This window comes from Clarias gariepinus, chromosome 17, assembly GCF_024256425.1.
Source record: "Clarias gariepinus isolate MV-2021 ecotype Netherlands chromosome 17, CGAR_prim_01v2, whole genome shotgun sequence".
NCBI classification, from domain to species: Eukaryota; Metazoa; Chordata; class Actinopteri; order Siluriformes; family Clariidae; genus Clarias; species Clarias gariepinus.
This window is the reverse complement of record NC_071116.1, coordinates 9828092-9848241: the sequence shown is the minus strand read 5'-3', so window position 1 is coordinate 9848241 and position 20150 is coordinate 9828092. Positions and strand designations below refer to the sequence as shown.

The following is a 20150-nucleotide window of genomic DNA, read 5'->3' as shown; positions in this document are numbered from 1 at the left end:
TTTCAGAGAGACACAATTATATTTTAAAATATTACAGTCCAGAGAATAAACCACAATGAAATTTATCAAGAACATGCAACAACTTGATATTAGTCTGATTTACCTTATCAGCATAAGAAATGAATACTGACTTTCTCCCAATCAAAGACATGCAGAGTCGACTATTTGCCATTTCTAAATTGCCCCTTTTGTTGTGTGGGTCAGTAAGGTTTTGAGGGTGTCTATGCTTGTGTCCTGCGATGGATTGGTACCCTGTCCAAGGTGTACCCTTCCCCAAGTCCCCTAGAATGGGCTCCAAACCTTTCATGACCCTGAAAGAGTAAGTGGATGAGTAAGTGAGTGTATTTGCCACATGTTGCTACATTCAAACACACTTTGAGACATATTGCTGGCCATCACACAGGAGAACAGTACAGCTCAAACACTGGAAATTGAGTTAAACTCTTTTACACTCTTTGACTCTCAGATGGATCACTAGCAAACTGTACAGTATAATCTGAGCACATGATTGTCCCAGTCTGATCTCTAAATTGTCCACAGTCCATTTAAGGCAAGGTCAGGCACCTGACTTCATTTTCTCATGACCTCTCATGTTTTTTTGTTTTTTTTGGCTTGGACTCAAGTCTCCTTTTTTTACTTGTGAACAAAATGTTCTGCCCGGCAATGCTATCAGGTAACATTATAATTGTTCTTTTAGCCAACATTTAGAGCCCTTTTGGTCACACCTGAGGAAAACAAATACCCTCTGGGTACGGGATACTATTTTGTGGTAACAACTGAGAACGACATACAGTAGCATAACACGTGGCCATGAGATACTATGTTGTGACCACAACTTATTAACACGTGGAAACAAAATAGTATCCAACAGTATCCAGTGGCCACATCTTATATATTCTTCTCATGTGTTGTTAAGTTGTGGCCCCAACATACAGTAGTATCCTGTGGCGGCGGAATATCTTTTTTTTTTTTTTTTTTTCATGAATGCCACCAGAGGGTATAACAAGATATTGTGAAATTCAGTTTTTTAGACCCAACATTGGCAAAACAATAAAGGGTAACTTTTATTGACGTGACGGTGGAGCACGGAGGGAAAAAAGACGAGACACTGGGAGAGAGAGAGAGAGAGAGTCAGAGAGAGGCGCTAGAGGCGGAGCGGATCCGTAATATAGCGATTATTCCGAGACACAGCCACCCTCCTCGATTAATCCCCGCATTTTCATTACGGAACTGTGTGAGATTCTGTTCTTCTCTGCGTTCGTTCGTTCGTTCGTGCGTGCACGCGTCTCATCATGTCGAACGCACGCTGTGGCGAAAGTCGTGCGCTAAGAGCCGCGGTCTGGGTGGGCTTCCTGTTCGGAATCATCCTGACTCAAGGTAAGGATTTAATATAAAGCTTATATTGCCAGTTGCTGTGCTCTGTGCTGGAGTTCTTTCTGCAGATGCACCTACATGATATTGCCGCAGTCACTTCTGAAACTTTCGCTTGGATGATTATTCCGTGTCGAATTATTCTGCGACACGACGCTGTGGTCAGAGCGTGGGAATGACATAGACGTAGCACGCGGCGTGGGGCTAGAGCAGAAAGACCCGAGTGCGGTTCTGCTGACAGAGTCACCCATCGAGTCCATCTTCTGTAGTTTCAGGGACAACACGAGGTCATTGCAATCAAATGCGGTGTTTTGGTTCGCGGTGTAATAATAATTCGCATCAACAGAAGGAAACTACCAGCGCTGTGACTATCTGTCACCTGCTGTAGCTTTCTTTTTCTCTCTTTTTTTTTTTGCTCTGATTTTGGTGGTTTGTACAGTATTTATCTGATCTTGAACGGAATATTGTCGATATGGATGCGGTCGAGAGATTTTCGTGAATGTGGCAAAAGAGCCGAACATAATTCTTTCTCTATTATGAAGGAATGAAGGAGGGGAAATGTTCAAGACACAATGAACTGAATGAACTGCGTATTCAGTCACCGGTATACAGAAAATAATATTCCACGTAAACCTTTGCATCGATTTATGTAAAAGTACTTAAATCTCCCGAATTAAGAAAGCACGTGTAGCTAAAATGTACATTTGAACAAAATTAGAAAAAGGTTGTTTACACAGCTATAGATTGTAGTGTGTGTGTGTGTGTGCAAAATGCATAAAAATCAGGGACAGTATATACAGCATTATGCTCACTTGCTTCACCTTTAGCCCTTGCTAAAAAGACAGATTAGTACATTCAATAAAGCTACAGGCTGTATTAAAGCCATGGTCTGACTATACCTGCAGATTGCATGATTACACAAGGGCCAGAGTCATTGGCTCCATCCCACAAATGTGATTCATCATTTCACCATGTTTGGTGGCATTTCCACACTTGCTGTATTGAATCCAGTGAAATGAAGCGAAATTCATGTAACCGTGGTTGATTTATTTGTGGAACCATCTAAGAGTGGAAAGATCAGCACATCAGTGTATGCTGAACTGAGTATTTCTACTGAGCTGTCACTGTGTTTTTATCAGCAGGTCACAGCTCTACTGACAGCCTGTCTGTTCTGAACTCTGCAAAACTTACTCGTCTAGAATTTGCCCTTCTCCTCTCATCACATCATTGCTCTACAGCTTCCTGAGCACTCCTTGTTTCACATACACATGTGCTATATCATAAGAGGGAATAACCTGCAAAAATATGAGGAATAAAAAAATTAAATTCAAATTAAATTTGTGTTAGGACGAATGTTTCAGCCATCTATATAAATGAAAATGTTTTATACATCGGAGGACCTGAAACCAGTCTCAGAAAAACTCTGTCCCTGTCCTTGTTTCTCTCTCTGTCCGTCTGTCTCTATATCTGTAAATCACTTACACTAGTACACCATGAATGTAAATCATGGACTTTCTGTTTATGTGTGAATAATAGTGACCGATGTAGATTTTCTTTTCATAGTCCAAACATTTAATAATTACATAACTTTATACTCAAGTTGAAAACAAGCAGCTGCTGCTTTAGAGGGACCAAAGGCAGCTGGTCATTAAATAGCTTTTATTTTCAGTAGACAGACCCAGGGTTCCATGCCCTTAGTGTATTTGTTGCATGGGATGGCATAGTTAGAGTCTTCTATTTTAAAATATGCAAGCACATTTACCAAACTCAAACCCTAGAGATACTCAGCCCCTAGCACTTCTTTGGGATAACAGAGCAGCTCTTAGATCTTGTAGCTCCTTTGAAATGGTGGTGTACTGATGGTGTGAATTTTATATGTAGGGGTTACTTGAGAGAATTCTACTTAAAGAATAGGAAAAAAATACAAATGAATTTAAAGGCATTGTGTCTGAAATTCTTACTTTTTATATAAATTTCACAGGTTGGAATTTGCTTGCTAGGTGCTAATAGTATCAAAGCAGTCGGAATAGAAAAGATAAACATTGCCCCAATGTGCCTTATGTTTCTATTTTCAACTCATCAAAACATTATACATTTCCAGTATTTAAAACTTAGCAGAATAGCAGTGCGCTCACCTCACCTTCTTGGTAAAAAAGTGACTCTGGCGTTCTAAAGCAGTATGTTATGTTCACATGGCTTCTTTTATCTGCTTAGATAAGCACACACAGAGAATCAGGGGAAGCAAGTCACAGCATCTTGGCAGATTTTGAGGCTATATAGTTTATGACCAGTGCGTGTACTAAGTTTAGTTTTTAGTGAACATAATTCTTTTTTGTCAGTGCATAATTAAAAAAAAATAATAAATCTTGACATGGATGGGGTACAACAGCAAAAGGCAACAGCAGGACCAGTCTCGTCCATAAAAAGCAAGAATCTGAGGCTATTATAGACAAACTGGACTAGAGTTCGAGTGAGCCTTTATCCATGATAGCCACACTTTCTTGTTCTTGGCCAAAAGAAGCATACATTAAGTATTGTGGTCTTCTACTGTTTTATCCCATCCATCTCAAGGTTAAATGTTTTGTTTATCATGCTAGGATGCTTTGTTGCTTTTCATTAGTGTAAAGGGTGAATAATTAACAATTTCCTGTTAGTGGATAGTGAGTGGATGATGTTTTGCTTCTCCATTCCCTGTGTGTTAGCATTTTTCTTTTACCAGGAATGTGAAATGCTCCCATTCACCTGCGAAAAGTAGGAGCAAAAATGTTATCATGATAGTACTGTATGCCTGTGTATTTGCTTGTGAAATAAAACGTGTCTGTGGGAGTGGGTTTTTCTTTTTTTCTATCCTTTTTTTTTATTGAAAGCCGATAACCTCACCCGATTAAAAATGAAGAAGAAAACCTCATGTAATATTTTTAATGGATAACCTACTTTAATATGCAGTGTTGAATGTACTGCCTGATGTTTTGTACTGATCTTCATATCAAATTAAACTATGTTGGGTTCCTGTGATGAATTGGCACCGTACACACCTTACGCCCTGAGTCTCCTGGGATAGGCTGCTTTCCTCCTGCGACCTTGACCAGATCAAGCAATATAGAGAATGGGTGTATGAGTGAGAGAGTGATTGAGTGAGTATGTGAATATTTTGTGTGTTTTTAAAAAAAAATTATGAATCTGTATATCATTTGTTTTCACATTGAAATAAGGACCAAATGTTAAAAAGAAAAAAAGGCTTTTTAATTTTTTTACATTTTCAAACTGATCTCATGCTCTGGTTAGAAGTACGAAATTAAAATGATGGGTTTAATTTTAACATTTATTTTTTTGGTTTGCTAAGTTAATCAAGTAGCGGCAAAAGCAGAAAGTGAGTGTTGCGATAACAGTATGATGATTACAACGATGCAAAAGAACCTTAAAACAAAGCACTGGAAGAGGAAAATTTGAAGTCATAAAGTAGGCCTGGTTCGGGTGATTTGCAAATGCTAGGCAAAACAAGGTGATATGCAATGAATTGGAATTTTATTGCTACTTTACAGTGTGTATGTGTGTAATAGAGTTCAGATGTAAACAATCAGTAATCACATGAGCTTGATTGAGTGTACAGGGAATTCTCAATGGCCTGTTTGTTGACTTGTAGTTAATTTTAATGTACTGTAGAGCTGGCAGAGTTCAAGGACACAATAAAAGGAAATTAGTTGAATTTCTGCATGGAATCATGAGTTCGGTGCATACTTCATCCAGGGACAAATTGGGCTCAATCATATTGGATTTTAGAAATCAGCCCCTTTATCATTTGCTCACACTGCTGATTTGGGCGTGATTGCCTGATGTTAGGCTAACTGACCCCCAGACCCCCCCCCCTTCCTAGTTTCTTCCCAAATCCCATCCAGAGACTAGATATGTGTCCTGTTGGATGGCAGATTATCTGAAAAACTTTGGGAAAATTATCTTATCAGTTTTGATTGCAGTGGGAATGCTGGGCAAGTCAGTGAGGTACAGTATATGGACTTCAAGAACTGGTTCATGTTCAAAACAGTTGCTATGACTGTGGTGTTCAGTGAGGGGGGAAGATCCAGGACAACGTTGTAGAATGGAGAAGGGACTTTGGGGAGTGGGTGGAGGCCAGTTGAGACTGAGGTAATTAACCACATTTAAATTTAGAATCGCACCAGCAACAGTTTTTTTTTCCCTCAGGGCAGTGTTTGGTAATTTGTGTGAATTGTGTATTGTCAATATTTATGTCTATGTTCCAGCTTATGGCCCCCATAAAACAGGGTCGCAGTTAAGCTGCTGTCATTGCTGCTTTGTCAGAGTGTGGAGGTGTCGGATACATTTGAGATGAGCGAGACTTAGTGTTTTGGACCTTGGACTGTATGAGATGGAGTTGTCAAGTCGAGTAAAGATCAATGCCCACTGGGCTTGGCAAAAGATAATTCATTTGGCAGACTTAATTTGTTCATGGCATTTATTTGTAAAAATGACAACAAATTGTTGTGTCCCCACCAATGCTGCCATGCTTCCAATAATAATAATAATAATGATATATAATTTCTGGTTACTCAAGGTGGCCTTCCAATTCAAACCAAGCATAAATTAAAATATAAATCAAGATAACACTGATGATAAAGATACCATTGAATAGTAAGTGATATTAAAACAATAATAAATGAAACAAGAGAGTCATAATTTAAACATTTAAAAACAAATGGCGATTTAAAAAGACATTTGAGGGCAGCCATAAATCATGTAGGATAAGCATTTCTGAATAAATAGGTCTCAGGTTAAAATTCGAATTTGTTTGGAGAGAGATGGAAAGAGAATTTCAGAGAGAGGAGCAGTACGGCTAAAGGCTCTAGGTTCCAGGGTGGTTGGGCAAGCATAGGTTGTAACAATGAGCCTTGATGAAGAGAAGCGAAGAGTGCAAGAGGTAGTGTAGAACTGAACGAGCTCTGATAAAAAAAAAGGGGAGCGAGATGTATAATATAATAAAGAGAATTTTAAACTCTATACGGTATTTAAAGGAAAGCCAGTGGGGTTTGTTACAGTAAATGGTGCCAGGTTATGATACGGGTAGCAAAGATCTGGATAAGTTGGAGTTTATGTAGGGGTTTTAGAGGTAGACCAGTTGGAAGTGAATTACAGTAATCTATACAAGAGGTGACCATGTATGAGAGTGAAAATTGAAGGAAAGCCAAGTGTTTATTTAATTTAAGCCATTGGTAAGACAGGAGGGTGGAAGAGCAGAGTGGAGATATGTAGTTGGGTATCATCTGCATAGCAATGGAAATGTACAGTATGCTGAAGAAACAGACAAGAACAGAGCCTTGGGGAACACCACAACTGATTGGAAGAGGCTGAGAACAATTTTTTTAGTTGCATAAATTGGGAATGGTTAGAAAGATATGAAGTGAACCAAACAAGAGGATTGTCAGTGTGCCAATAGTAGCTAAACCATGTAGTAGCATGGTGTGTGAGATAGTGTTGAAGCCTGCACTCAAATGTAGCAGGACGTGGATAGGTAATAGTCCAGCATTAGCAGCCACCAACAGATCATTGGTAACCTTTATCAGAGCAGCTTCCCTACTATGTTTGGTATGAAATCTGGACTGAACTGATTCAACAGGGTTTCCGCGGAGTCTTAAAAAGTCTTAAAAAGTCTAAAATTTAAAAAACGAATTTTTAGGCCTTAAAAAGTCTTAAATTCGCTGTTCTAGGTCTTAAATATTTTTTTCACAGGTCTTATTTTTCCGATGTCCATGTAAAGCTCATTTTAATTTTATTTCTGTTTTTGTTGTTGCTTGGTTGATTCTGCGGTGTTGTAGTTTTTTGTTTCACTAGTCCAAATATAATTCGCTGTATTACGACTACAAAAGAGACCAGCATGTAACAGCCAATCAGCTTTCTGTTATTGGCGTGAGTCTCTCTCGGATTGTATGTTACCACAGATGTAAAACCGAGTTTACGTTTTAACTAAGGGGAAGTGCAGGTTTAGCTATACGTGGCTTGAAAAAAATGAATATAAGGATTGGTTAAGGCTAGTTGCTAACAATGCATTTGAAGCATACTGTTTATTATGCAAGAAATAATTAAACTGGGAACGTTAGGTGTACGAGCCCTAGTGTCTCATGCAAAAAGTGAGAAACATCTGACTGCTGTGAAGGGTCTCCAGCAAACGACAGCCATCAGCCAATTCCGCCAAGTATCTGGTGGCTCCACGCTGCCTAACGTTAGACAAGGCCCACACTGCAGCTCCGCGACCCTGGCGATTGTGGATCAGAGCCCACGCTAAGAGCAGAAGTGCCCTGGGTCCCCCACGTTGTGACTAGACACCAGTCCTATAGTGCGAATGAGGAAATCGGTAATTTTGTTTTTTCGACAATGTTTCCGGACTCCGACATCGCTAAATCATTTAGGTGCGGGAAAGATAAATGTATGTGATTCTGCAATTCTGCATTTTCTTTTGTGTTTTTGATGCTGTGATATAGGTCTTAAATATAAATTATATTGGTCTTAAAAAGGTCTTAAAAAGCTCATTAATTGGACATTACGAAACCTGCAGAAACCCTGTTCAAAATGGTTATTGTGAACCTGTATTGCAACTATTTTAATAAAAAATTTTTTTAGTATTATAGAAACGAAAGGAAGATTTGAAATCAGATGGAAATTGTTGAGATTATTAGGGTTAGCACCAGGTGTTTTCTTTAAGGATCAGAGTTATTTCAGTTATTTTGGGGGATGATAGGACATTGTCGGAAGTGAGAGAGGAGGGAATAATACGCGGTATGAGAGAGCAGAGTGAGGGCGTAAAGGCTTTATTTAACCAGCTGGGTTGGCAGTGCATTGAGCTGACATGTGGAAGATTTAGACCTAGTAATGAATTTTGAAATTTCAGATTCTGTGGTGAGTTTAAAAGGGGAGAAAAGAGTGAGAGGATGTTCAGCAGATAAGCTGTGAGGTGAGTTACAGTATGTGGAGTATTTGGTGATTAACCCTGCTGTTGATAAATATAAGTAATTTGGGCATTAAAGAATGTTGTGTAAAACAAGATTTTTGTGTTTCCTTCACCAGATGCAAGCAGCTTATTGTAATGAGCAGATTTAGCTGGAGTTAAAGCGTTTTTATTTTTAGAGAGAAGAACATGCTCACTATACATTTCTCTGTGTACAGTATGTCTAGTTCTTCTGTACAGGTGTTCCAGGCAATGGCCTGTGGATTTGAGCTGATGTAGCTCAGGAGTAAACCAGGGTTCAAAAAAAGAGCCAGTTTGTGTTTTAGAGGTGGAAGAGCATCCAGGAGGATCTGTTCTAGTGCTAAATTAAATGCTAATATTTCTCTATTGCCAACATCATAATTTCACTCAGCTGAGTTGAACTTCTTAGATATGTATGCAACTCAATGTTTCAGGCTTTCCTCCAAATCCTTATGACAGAACTGTCTTCACCAACATTTGACTTTGACTATAAGTGGCTTAGAAGGGGCTTGGTGTTTAAGGATAAGGGCTAATGATGAGGGCTAAGTTAAAGGCATCATTTCATCCTTAAAATGCTTGTTTGGCCTCACAATTAGGAATTGTGTTGGCAAATTTGTCATGTAAATCAAAATGTCATCTATTTATGTTATGGCAAACATCTGGCAATACGTCATTTATTAGGCCCTGAAGTACAACAAGAGCCAAAGCGAGCCCATACAACATTACATTGTTCTCTTAGTGACCAGATGTGGTGCTAAACACAGTCTTTCACTCATCACCTCCCCTCATGTACACCAGGTTAGATTTATGTGCAATATGTAGATCATATTTTGTAAACACTTTAGTTTAAGTCTTCCCAGGTAGTTGTTACCACAGTAGTTACCACCGTAGTGACTATAATCAGTAAATTAGTTTAGTCCCCTCCCCCTCCCCCAGCCCTGCATGTCAACAAAGAAACGGTTTGTGTAAACTGGCGATCTGAAAGGGTGAATATACTGTATCTTCGCCACAGGGCCTCTGCGATATTACTCTAAATGGCTTGTGTCTCAAATAAGAAGGGGTAAATACAGTTGTGATGGGTATGGCTTCTGCTAGGAGCTTAATAACACAGTCGTAGCAGCTGTGAGGCAAGAGTGCTGTTTGCCATATACAACATTTTTCTTTGTTTCCTGATTTGAGCCTCTCCGTGCTAGTGGCAGATACTGTTAGGGCAGGAGTGCAGAGAAAGTAGGTCTGACATTGTGCTGATCAATGTAGAATTTTTCTCTTCCTTCAGGAGATCTAAATCATGAGTCTGCATACACAGAAAACCCAGTATGATGGGGAATTTGGCAGTACTGGAGACATGGAACAAGATAAATCTGAATGAAGTGCTCTAACTCGTAAGCTGGGGTCCGGTGTCCTTGAAGTTACTCAGCTTCCGTCAGAGTGTCCTCCATCTCCGTCTCTATTGTACTTAAAGTGAGTACACAATCTGAACTATTGTAGTAATTACAAATTATGTTAGGATGAAGAAAAACTTCTCACCATGTTGGAGAAAGAGAAGGAGGCTGCTTGCTTTAATGCTGATTTGGGTTGGTCTAACCAGGCTGCTTGATTATGTTCTGCTCACTACCACAGGAGTAACAACCCATGAGCTGATATTTTTTTCTTTGTGTAGGCACCTATACTGTATATGTCCTCTTGGATCACTTCTGAGATAGGTAGGAGTTTGGTGTGCTCCAGTCTTTGGTTAAGAAAAGCATCCAGATGGATGACATCAATGCGTTGATTCAGTGGCCTGGTCGTCACTACTAATTTGTCCTAGGTGAGAGCTCTTTCCATTTGCAGGGCAATGAACTGTATTTTCATGGTTGCTAAACTACCACATAAAGCATAATGAAAGATAAGCCAAGTGCCACTAGCAAACCGAAGCTATCTACAGTGGTGGCAAAAAGTATTAACGAAACACGAGATTTCACTAATTTTATTGTGTCTTTTTTGGCTGAAGAATTGTGCATATTAGAATCAGATGTTATAGTTAATAGATTGAATCTCAGCCCCCAAATAACTAAAACTCTATAGGAAATCTCTTAGAATTGCAAACTTCTGTGGCTATTTCTGTACATGAGCTTCATGAAGCAATTAAACAGTCATGGATTGATCAACTTACTCTATGTTTAGCCGGATCCAACAGTTTTCGAAGAATAAAGGACTTACTAAATACTAAATCTTGATGTTGTATAGCATTTCATTCCATAAAATATCAAATTATCCATATAATGTTGATTTTCACTATAAAAAAATGAGTGTCATCACAACAAAAAATTTATATATTTATTTTTTCCTTTATTATTTCCTATATTAATTATTAATACTTTTGGTGTGTGTGTGTGTGTGTGTGTGTGTGTGTGTGTGTGTGTGTGTGTGTGTGTAAAAGAGATAGAAGAGATGGTTGTTGGGTTAAGCTAGCACTCTCTTTAGACCAATCGCTACAGTTTCCCATAACACCCATAAATAAATGGGGTTAAACCCCTTGATTCTTCATCCTCAAATGTCTACTAAAAATAAGAAACACAAAATCTCTCTGTTACTGTAACACTACAAAAGAACAAGGTGGACTGGAAGGCCCAAACTTCCAAATTTACTTCTTAGCAAACCAATTACAATACCTAGTCAAATATATTCAAAAAGACTCTTTAAGGGACAATAACTCAGGGATACATTTGGAACATATTAATATACCCCAGTTGTAGATCTCACTGTCCTCTCACAATCAATTACTAAAATGAATTATTGTAAGATTATTCCTATGCCAACCTGATGGAAAGCAAACAAAGACGCCACTAACACCATGTGGATACCTCTTCATCTGGAGCAGTCCTGATTTTCATTTAAATAGCATTCTTTTTAAGAAGCCGTCATGGTAGTGTATCAACAATTTAAATCCATAATAAAATTGATGGGGAATGTTATGAATAATCCACATCAGCCTTCTAAGTAGTTTAAAGAGTTACTCATACATAAAGAAAATGTAAACTCTACAAACTACACCCCCCTCCTCTCTCTCTCTTTCATGTATACTGTACATGCATACACACCACCATGGCTTTATGGCTTTATGTTTTACCTTTTATGGCTTGAAGTTCAGTTAAGCCTTTATTTGTCACATATACATTACAGCACAGTGAAATTCCTTCTTCGCATATCCCAGCGTAACTGGGGTCAGAACCGTCGATCTTCCGATCAGTAACTCAGTGCCTTAGGCCTCTGAGCTACCACTGCCCTGAAGCTAACTGTAAGCCATGTACAGCCACATGGCTTTATTTACTAACCAAGTCAGGAAGGGCACCCGGTGTAAAACCTGTGCCATGCTTGTGTTGGATGGTCTGCTGTGGGAACCCCTTGCCAGAAGCAGCAGCAGAGCAACAGCATTTGTTACCCTTTCTATCTTTGTCATATAGGTCTTTAATGGGGTTTATTCTTTCTCTCAGTTCCCTGTTGTACCCCCTGATGTTGGTTTACATGTCTCTGTTTCTTTGTATGTAAGAACAAGAATAAAACATTTTTTTTAAGATGGCTATGGAAAAAAAAACATTCAGGCATATTCCTTTCGCAAAGAACCATTAATCGCTACAAGTTGTTTAATGTTCTTTTCACTGATGGAATCAAGGAGGACATGGTTAATCATCATGCACAACCATGTTTGGTGAAAATCAGACAAGGTTTATCACCACAATCACTTCATAATACTGTAGCTTTAAAGCCTCACAGGGATGATGAAGTCCTCTTTAGCTATAATATAATGGAACTGTAACTTTATTTATTTGTAATTGGCATGTCTGTATAGTAAAGATATTAGTGAAAAAATAATTTGGGGGACGTCATATGAGTAACACGTGTTTTTTTATTCTTTATTGTCTGTTTGTTCGTGCAAGCGTCACGTGGGAACTACCGAACAAATTTTAAAGGTGTATTTCCAGGTGTATTTGGTCGAACTTGAGGTATCATACAGTATAGGCTTTGTTTTATCGCACTTGGTCCATGGGAAGAGAACATATGCTAATTTAGAATTTTAATGGAAAAACCTGGTTACATCATAAAAACAGTCAACCTTGAAAAAAAATCATAACTTGACTTTTAAATTCAACAGATGGCGCTGTACATTTTTTAATACACGCTTATGAACGTGCAGTTGACATCTACCTATAAAACGTGACCTCACACCTACATTCCGTGCACTTCGCGGTAACACAAAAAAAAATTTGTTAATTCCAAAATGAACACAGCTACCGATCCTTGACCTGGGTTTGGAACATGGTCTGTATATAGTACATTAGGCCTGTTCTCTGCATATTTGGAAGCACTCCTGATGTTGCACCCAGTATATCATTCTTCCAGGTTTTGGCCTTGATGGGATTTCAAGCAAAAGAAGGGATAAAAGCAAGCTTGGGAAATGTTGACTTTTTTTTTCTTGGCTTTTCAGCAAATTGGTTATAGCACATGTGCACTCTGCTTGGTGCACTAGTACACCCTGCCACAAGTTTCTCTCTCTGGGCTTCTCTTTCTGCCAGAACAACAAACTTGATTTGGAGCTAAAGGTGTAAAGCATTGCATGCTACCTCAGTGATACCCTCAGGGCTGAAATATACCTAGGTAATATAATGAACTGAATTTTATTTTATTTAAACCATACAGACATGACTTCAAAAAAGTGTTCACTGTGCCCAATAATAAAATTTACATTTAAGCATATGGAAAGGCTTTTATCCAGAGTGACTTACAAAGTGCTTTGAAGTTTCTATCATTGGATAGATCCTTACACTGAGTTACTTACTTATTAACCCACATTTTTTCAGGAAACAGGTTAGGATTCCTAGCCTAACAATAGGTTTTTAGTCCTACTGTATAATAATAATAATAATAATAATTTAAAAATATGCTAATTTTGCGAGTTCTAAATTTTTGCGATGTCTTTCCCTTATTCCAGTAGCAGTAAAATTTTCATGTTTAAAAATTATAATAATGTTGGTACTACATGACATATCAGAAAACCCAAATAAACAGTTTAAGAAGCCACCTCATGAACACACACCAGCAGGATTTCTGTACAAGTATAAAAAAAAAGAAATCAGTCATTGGTTATCACTTGTTTAATCTTTCTTGTCTTTTTAAAGAAGAGCCGTTCACCGTGCTAAACTGTGTTTCTCTGCGGATTGTGTGCACCGTCAGTACAACTTCTTGTTCTCTTTGCTGCCTCTCAGTACACTGCTCTTGTACCTGTTTATCGTGCTAATGTGAGTGGGAACTGACCGCTACTAATTGATTGACAGATTTTTAAAAAGGGTTGCCAAATATACTTAAACGGCTGTCAAAAAGGCTTTCTGGATATTTTATGGCAAGGTGGCATAGTGGTTTGCACCGTGGCCTTGCAGCTCCAGTTGAGGGTTTGATTTCTGCCTCGGGTCTTTGTGTATCCAGTTTGCACGTTCTCTCTGTGGTTAGTTAATTTCCTCTGGGTACACTGGTTTCCTCCCACAGTCCAAAGACATGCCTGTGATGTCCTGGCAACCTGTCCAGGTTTGCCCCACCTAGTACTCCAAAACCCTGGGAGAGGTTCTAGGTCACCTGCGACTCTGTAGTAGACTCTGTCACGAAAGGTGGAAAGTGACTTTATACAATTACTTAGAACTATTAATTTTTTTACACCCTTGAAGTAATTCAGTACAGTTAAACCTTAGATTGAGTACTATTTTTGTTCCCGAAAGCATGCTTGTATATCAATTTACTCATATATTAAAATAATTCCCCCTTGAGAAAGAATGGAAACATTGATGATTCGTTCCACAGTTCTAATTGTTCATATAAAAATAATTAACCCAAAATATAAAGTAAAATTAAACAAATTAACCTGCAATTTACCTTGGTAAAGAATCATGACTAGTGTTAAACAATAGAAGAACCAGGAGCAGAGGGGCTACGGTGTAGGACAACGTTCACAGACACACACACACAAACAGAAACACTCCTCGCTGACAAAGTCTCCGGTTACTAGTGGTTAACCACACTGCGACAGATTTTTACCTTTTTTTTTTTTTTTTGCTGCAGGATATTTACTAAAGAACAGTCACTACAAAATAAACAAAATAAAAAAAAAGATGCTTTACGCGCACGCACACACACATGGTCACAATGTTATAGTAAACAGTACTGGTAGTGTTCAGTAGTGGATGTTGACTATACGGGTGACGCGCACTAAGAATGAGCACGGAAGATTATTATCCAAAATTCCACAGCGTGAGCCATTGGCCCAGTTGCGGTTACATGATGCTCAGCAGATAAAGCGTATACAGTACATACTACAGTACTCGTATATTAAGACCTCGCTCGTTTAATAAGTTGAAATTTCTTTTAAAATTTACTTCAAATTTAAATTACATTTACTCGCAATCCAATGTTCCCCTGTGTATTTAAATCTATCATGCACCTCTTCTTTTGCATGTTTAGCAAGATTCTAAGTAATTGCTTAATTCCAAAATTTTTTGTACTACACCTAGATCATTTACACTACTAGCTAAAGGTTTTGCCATGAAAAATTGATTACACACACTTCGACACACTTCCGGGGAGACGCTGGCGCTATTAGCAGCTGCTGATCTATGGAAGGATTTAGATTTTTAGATCTCTGATTTTAGTTTATTTTTTTTATTTATGTTGGACGAGTTTAACGCTGCTATCTTGTGACTGTACGCGACATCGCACGAATTTGGTTGGACTAACACCGGTTTGGATATCGCCGCTAGCTGGCTTCCTCTCGGCTGTGGCTATGGTAATTGGCAAATTACTTCTGTGGCTTGCGGCCGCGGGGATTTTTCTCTCTTCAACTCTCCGCCCGGTGTCATCTTTACATCAATACTCGGCAGCGGAACTGTTGCAGTTACGTGTTCGTTACAGCCAATCTCCACCAGTGCTGTATCTTTACCAGAAAATAGTTTATTTACCTCGCCGCAAATATGCCCACCGTGGATCGCGCCGGAGGTTTCAGTTCGACTCTACACGATCAATTCCATTTTTCTGGTCTTCAAATCCCTGTCCTCGAAGGAAACACACTCGTACTGCTGATCCTAGTCTGCCAGTAAGGCTCACTTAGGTGACTTCCACAAATACCGGTAAGAACGATCTCTCATACGGATTGTGGAATCTATGTTCACTGACCAACAAGGGGCCTTTTGTTGATGATCTGCTGACGGATCGTAAGTTCAATTTCCTCTGCTTATTAGAGACCTGGCAACAAATCAATGACTTTTTTTTATTTAAAGGGGTCATACAGGCCTACATGCACTTTTTTAAGCTGTTTGGACTGAACTGTGTGTTAGGAGAGTGTGTACACAACCACTCTACGATGATAAAGAGCCGCCCAGTGGTTTTCTTTTAATTTATTACAATAACATGCCCCTTCTGAAATCAGGCCAATCGCAAATGCCTGTCGATGTGACGCCACACCACAAGAGGCCGCTCCTACACTAGTTGATTGACACTGGTGTTTTAGCAAAGACCCGCCCCGAGTGAGAAGAAGCTGTCGGCCATTGTTTTTCGCTGCTGGAGCAAAATGGCGCCTAAGCGAGTGTGGTGTACAGTTGTTGGGTGTAATAGCGAACGCAGCAGTCGTCATTCACTACCTAGGGTTAGTGACCTAGGGTACCTACCTAGGGTTAGGTATCTGAGCCACCAGAGGCATCTGACCTCAGCAGAGGTCATGAGCATTTAAATTAGCATGTACTGAAACAGGTTGCTGAGAACAGAGCTAGTTTTTACCAGGTAAAAGTAGTGTTTTTTTTACACAATCCTTTTGAATTTTTAATTAAAGTATAATACAAACATTTCATTAGGACCCTAAAGATACTAACATTTAATGAAAAATGGGATGTGTGGGACCTTTAAATCATTCTACTCCTCCTGGATATGTCTTTACTAGTAAACCACGAACTTTTGGCCGGGGCGGGGGGATTGCAATATTGAATAAGGCGAAATGGAAAGTTGTCACCGGTCCTGAAATCGAATACACATCATTTGAATCGGCTGCAAATTAATGGAGTTGTCCTTTCTTGCCGCGGTGTACAGACCTCCAAGGGCCAATCCAGCATTTCTACAGGAATTTTCTACATTTTTAACTTCTCTTTGCTCTTTGTCTCTTAATGTGGTGTTGGTTGGTGATTTCAATATCTATGTAGATGATTCAGAAAGATCCTTTTCAACGAAGTTTTCATCATGTTTGGATAGTTTTGGACTGCAGCAGGGTGATTCCATCTCAAATCAACCAGTGGGTTCCACCACATGATCACAGATTTTGCTGATTTTTTTCACCAATTGTTGGTATTGCCTTAAAAATAAAAACCCCCAATTTTTTTGTCCCAACTCCCACTCGTTAAAAAATGGCAGCCATCTTAATTTTTGGCCTCGACGCGCCTCGAGACGTGCCACGCCCCTTTTTGAAATCCTCTTTTCCTTGATAACTCACTTGCTATATGTCATATGGAGATGAAACTGGGTATAGTTATGTAATTTTTTATGTAGATTCAGATTCTGCAATCAGAATTCGGCTATAGTGGTTATAGAGATATGTCTGAAAAACCATTTTTTGGGGGTACCCCTTTTCGACCCCCCGGAACCCAAGGTCTGCATGTATATATGTTACTCAAAAAAATAGGGGTTACTTCACATCACCTCATCTTAAAAATAAATAAAAACCAGGGGGGTGTTATGCCCTGTTTTATAGAAATCATCAAAAATCAGTTGTCCAGGTTTTGCAACATTTTATGATTTGACACACAGAAATGTACTGCAATATCTGTGGAATACTTAATGCATACTCATAAAATCTGCTCCTTTCAAAGTAAAGGTTATCTCAAATTCTTCTGTAATGCATATCTAGTCAAAGACACTGAAAGGACTAATCACAGTTTTTTTTTCATCACCCTGGGTATCTGATTGAAAGAACAAAGCCCACAAAAATGAGTTCATGGAATAAGACCAAAAGGGTACATGTACATGTACAAGACCTGTCAAGTTGCAGTGACACAAATAATATCAACTAGGAAACGGCATGCACTTTGTAGCTACCAAAGTCATTTTGATAGGAAATGCCTCCACAAATTTGTAAAATTCTTGTACTGGCTGGCTGCACCATCTGAGAAGTAATGCACATGATTTAAATTTGGTAGAAGAACTTTCAGTGGATTGAGAACCTTAATAAACTTGTGAACAACAATAGCATTGTGTACTCTTTCATTACTGACAACACAAAAACTTTTGCAACTTGGTGAACCATCGTTTTCACTACCACCCCTATAGTAAACCACAAAGGGATGCAGAATCACCTGGGATGTATTCCAATGAAAACCTTGAACAGCATCCTGACAAATGAAAAATAGCATTCGGCAAAATCCATGAGGATAACAGCCTCCTTTCCAATGGGAAGTTACTCTTTCAGTTCTTTCAAATAAGCAGCTTGGGCCTTGGCTGTATAGTGATGAGCTGTGCAGGAGTCACATTTTTCACAAAGTCTCATAATGAAATCCACTGCTTGAACTGAACAGTGTCATCTGGGTCCAAATCAGCATTTTCAAATATACCATCAAGATTAGGGCTGGGCCATATTATACCTTTCACGGTAATACCGGTACAATGTTAGGCAATGATAAGAAAATGAAATATCGCGATAGAATATGGGTAAAACACGCATGTGCAGTGCCTTTGTTTCCAAACACTTATGAAAAAGCATGGCGGCGGCGGAGAATAAGAAGGGCGAAAGCAGATCGTTGAATGAAAAAGATGAACCAGAATTGGTTTGTAAAAATGGTGCAATTTCAGTGGTATGGAATTTGCATTTGCACTGTTAACATTTTATATAGCTTTAATGCACATACAAACAGCTGCTTTGTCTCGTGTCAATCATATCGTCAGTTATATCATTATCGCAAATATTCAAATATATATGGTGATAAATATTTTTGGCCATATTGCCCTTCCCTAATCAAGATAATCAGATAGTTTTGATTTAGGGGGGCACTGCTCACACCTGTGCAACATATAGTCACGAGAATCCAAAGAACAGACAAGCTTTGCCATCAAGTCTTTGTAATCAGATTGTGATTAAGATAACAAACTACATTGGAAAGCTTCAGTTAATAAATTAACATAAATGAAACACACTCACATGCTTTTGTTTTTTTGCACTTAATTAGTACCAAGAAAAAGAAGATGCAATCACCAAGTTCCTTGAGTGCGAGGTCACTCATGGAGTTGGTTAGAGATAATTCAACTTTCTGATCAGTATGAACCTGAATGGTTCAGTTACAGGATACTGTTTGACAGTGATACATGTATCTTACATGTACCACCATAAAATGACACATTTACTGGTAGATAAGGCCTATTGTGTACATCCATGTACATTCTCTGTATATAACCCCTGGTTTTTATTTATTTTCAAGATGAAGTGATGTGAAGTAACCCCTATTTTTTTAAGTAACATATATACATGCAGACCTTGGGTTCTGGGGGGTCGAAAAGGGGTACCCCAAAAAAATGGTTTTTCAGAAATATCTCCATAACCACAGCAGATAGCTGAATTCTGATTGCTAATTGAATCTGAATCTACATAAAAAATTACATAAATATACCCAGTTTCATCTCCATAGGACATATAGCAAGTGAGTTATCAAGGAAAAGAGGATTTCAAAAAGGGGCGTGGCACGTCTCGAAGCGCGTCGAAGCCAAAAATCAAGATGGCTGCCATTTTTTAACGAGTGGGAGTTTGTACAAAAAAATTGGGGGGGGTTTATTTTTATGGCAATACCAACAATTGGTAAAAAAAATCAGCAAAATCTGAGAAGTGATGTTGGAAAATTTCTCTTTCATTGGTTGATTTGAGATGGAATTACTCAGCAATTTATTAAAGCGCTTACTCACTCAAAAGGTCATACTTTGGACTTGGTCTGCTGCTCTGGCGTCATCCCTGATAATTTTACTATTACTAATTTATCACTGTCTTATCACATGTTGGTGTCTTTTAATGTTGTTCTATTTATAGTCAAGCCCAATTTGAATCGTACCATGACTTTTCATAATATTAAGAACATTGATGTTTCAGTGCTCTCAGAACGTTTGTCTACACTTCCATCTATCAACTACCCTTCGACTCCCGATGATTTAGTTCAGCACTACAATGATCATTTACAAATCATCCTTGATGTTTCTGCTCCATTGAAAACCAGGAAGGTCTTGTTTGTCAACTCTGCCCCCTGGTTTACTTGTGAACTTTGCCATCTTAAGATCAAGGGTCGTCGTTTGGAACGACTATGCACTAAGACTGGACTTGCTGTCCATAAAGATTTGTATGCTGATCATATGAAAACTTACAAGACTGCACTTTCCACTGCAAGAATGAACTACTATGCTGGTCTTATAGGATCTGATGCGCGAAACACTAAATCACTTTTCTCTGTTATTAACAAGATCTCAAAGCCTATTGAGCTTTTAAAATCCCATACTCCTTCCATTGAATTATGTGATGATTTTATGCTTCTTTTTAATAAGAAAATTTAACTGATCCACCAGCAAATGGTTCCACCCAGCTCTGATCTTAATATTTCTTCTGGTCAAATGCCAAGGGCTGACTATACCTTTTCTACTTTTATACTACCAACTGAGGAAGAAGTTTGTTATATTATACAAAAATCCAAATCTATTACATGTCAACTGGACCCTCTACCGACCCACTTAGTTAAAGCTGGTTTACCTTTCCTATCTTCCTTAATTATAG

General features: G+C 38.7%; 1 protein-coding gene across 1 annotated transcript in view; it reads left to right on the top strand.

The window, feature by feature from the left end:
• Window positions 1-1153: 1153 nt before the first annotated feature.
• The window catches only part of LOC128545564 (seizure 6-like protein), a 63563-nt gene continuing 44566 nt past the window's right edge, over window positions 1154-20150 (top strand). The window contains exon 1 of the mRNA XM_053515975.1: window positions 1154-1377. Within this exon, the coding sequence (XP_053371950.1) occupies window positions 1293-1377 (85 nt within the window). The 5' untranslated portion in view covers window positions 1154-1292. The remainder of the gene's footprint in view (window positions 1378-20150) is intronic.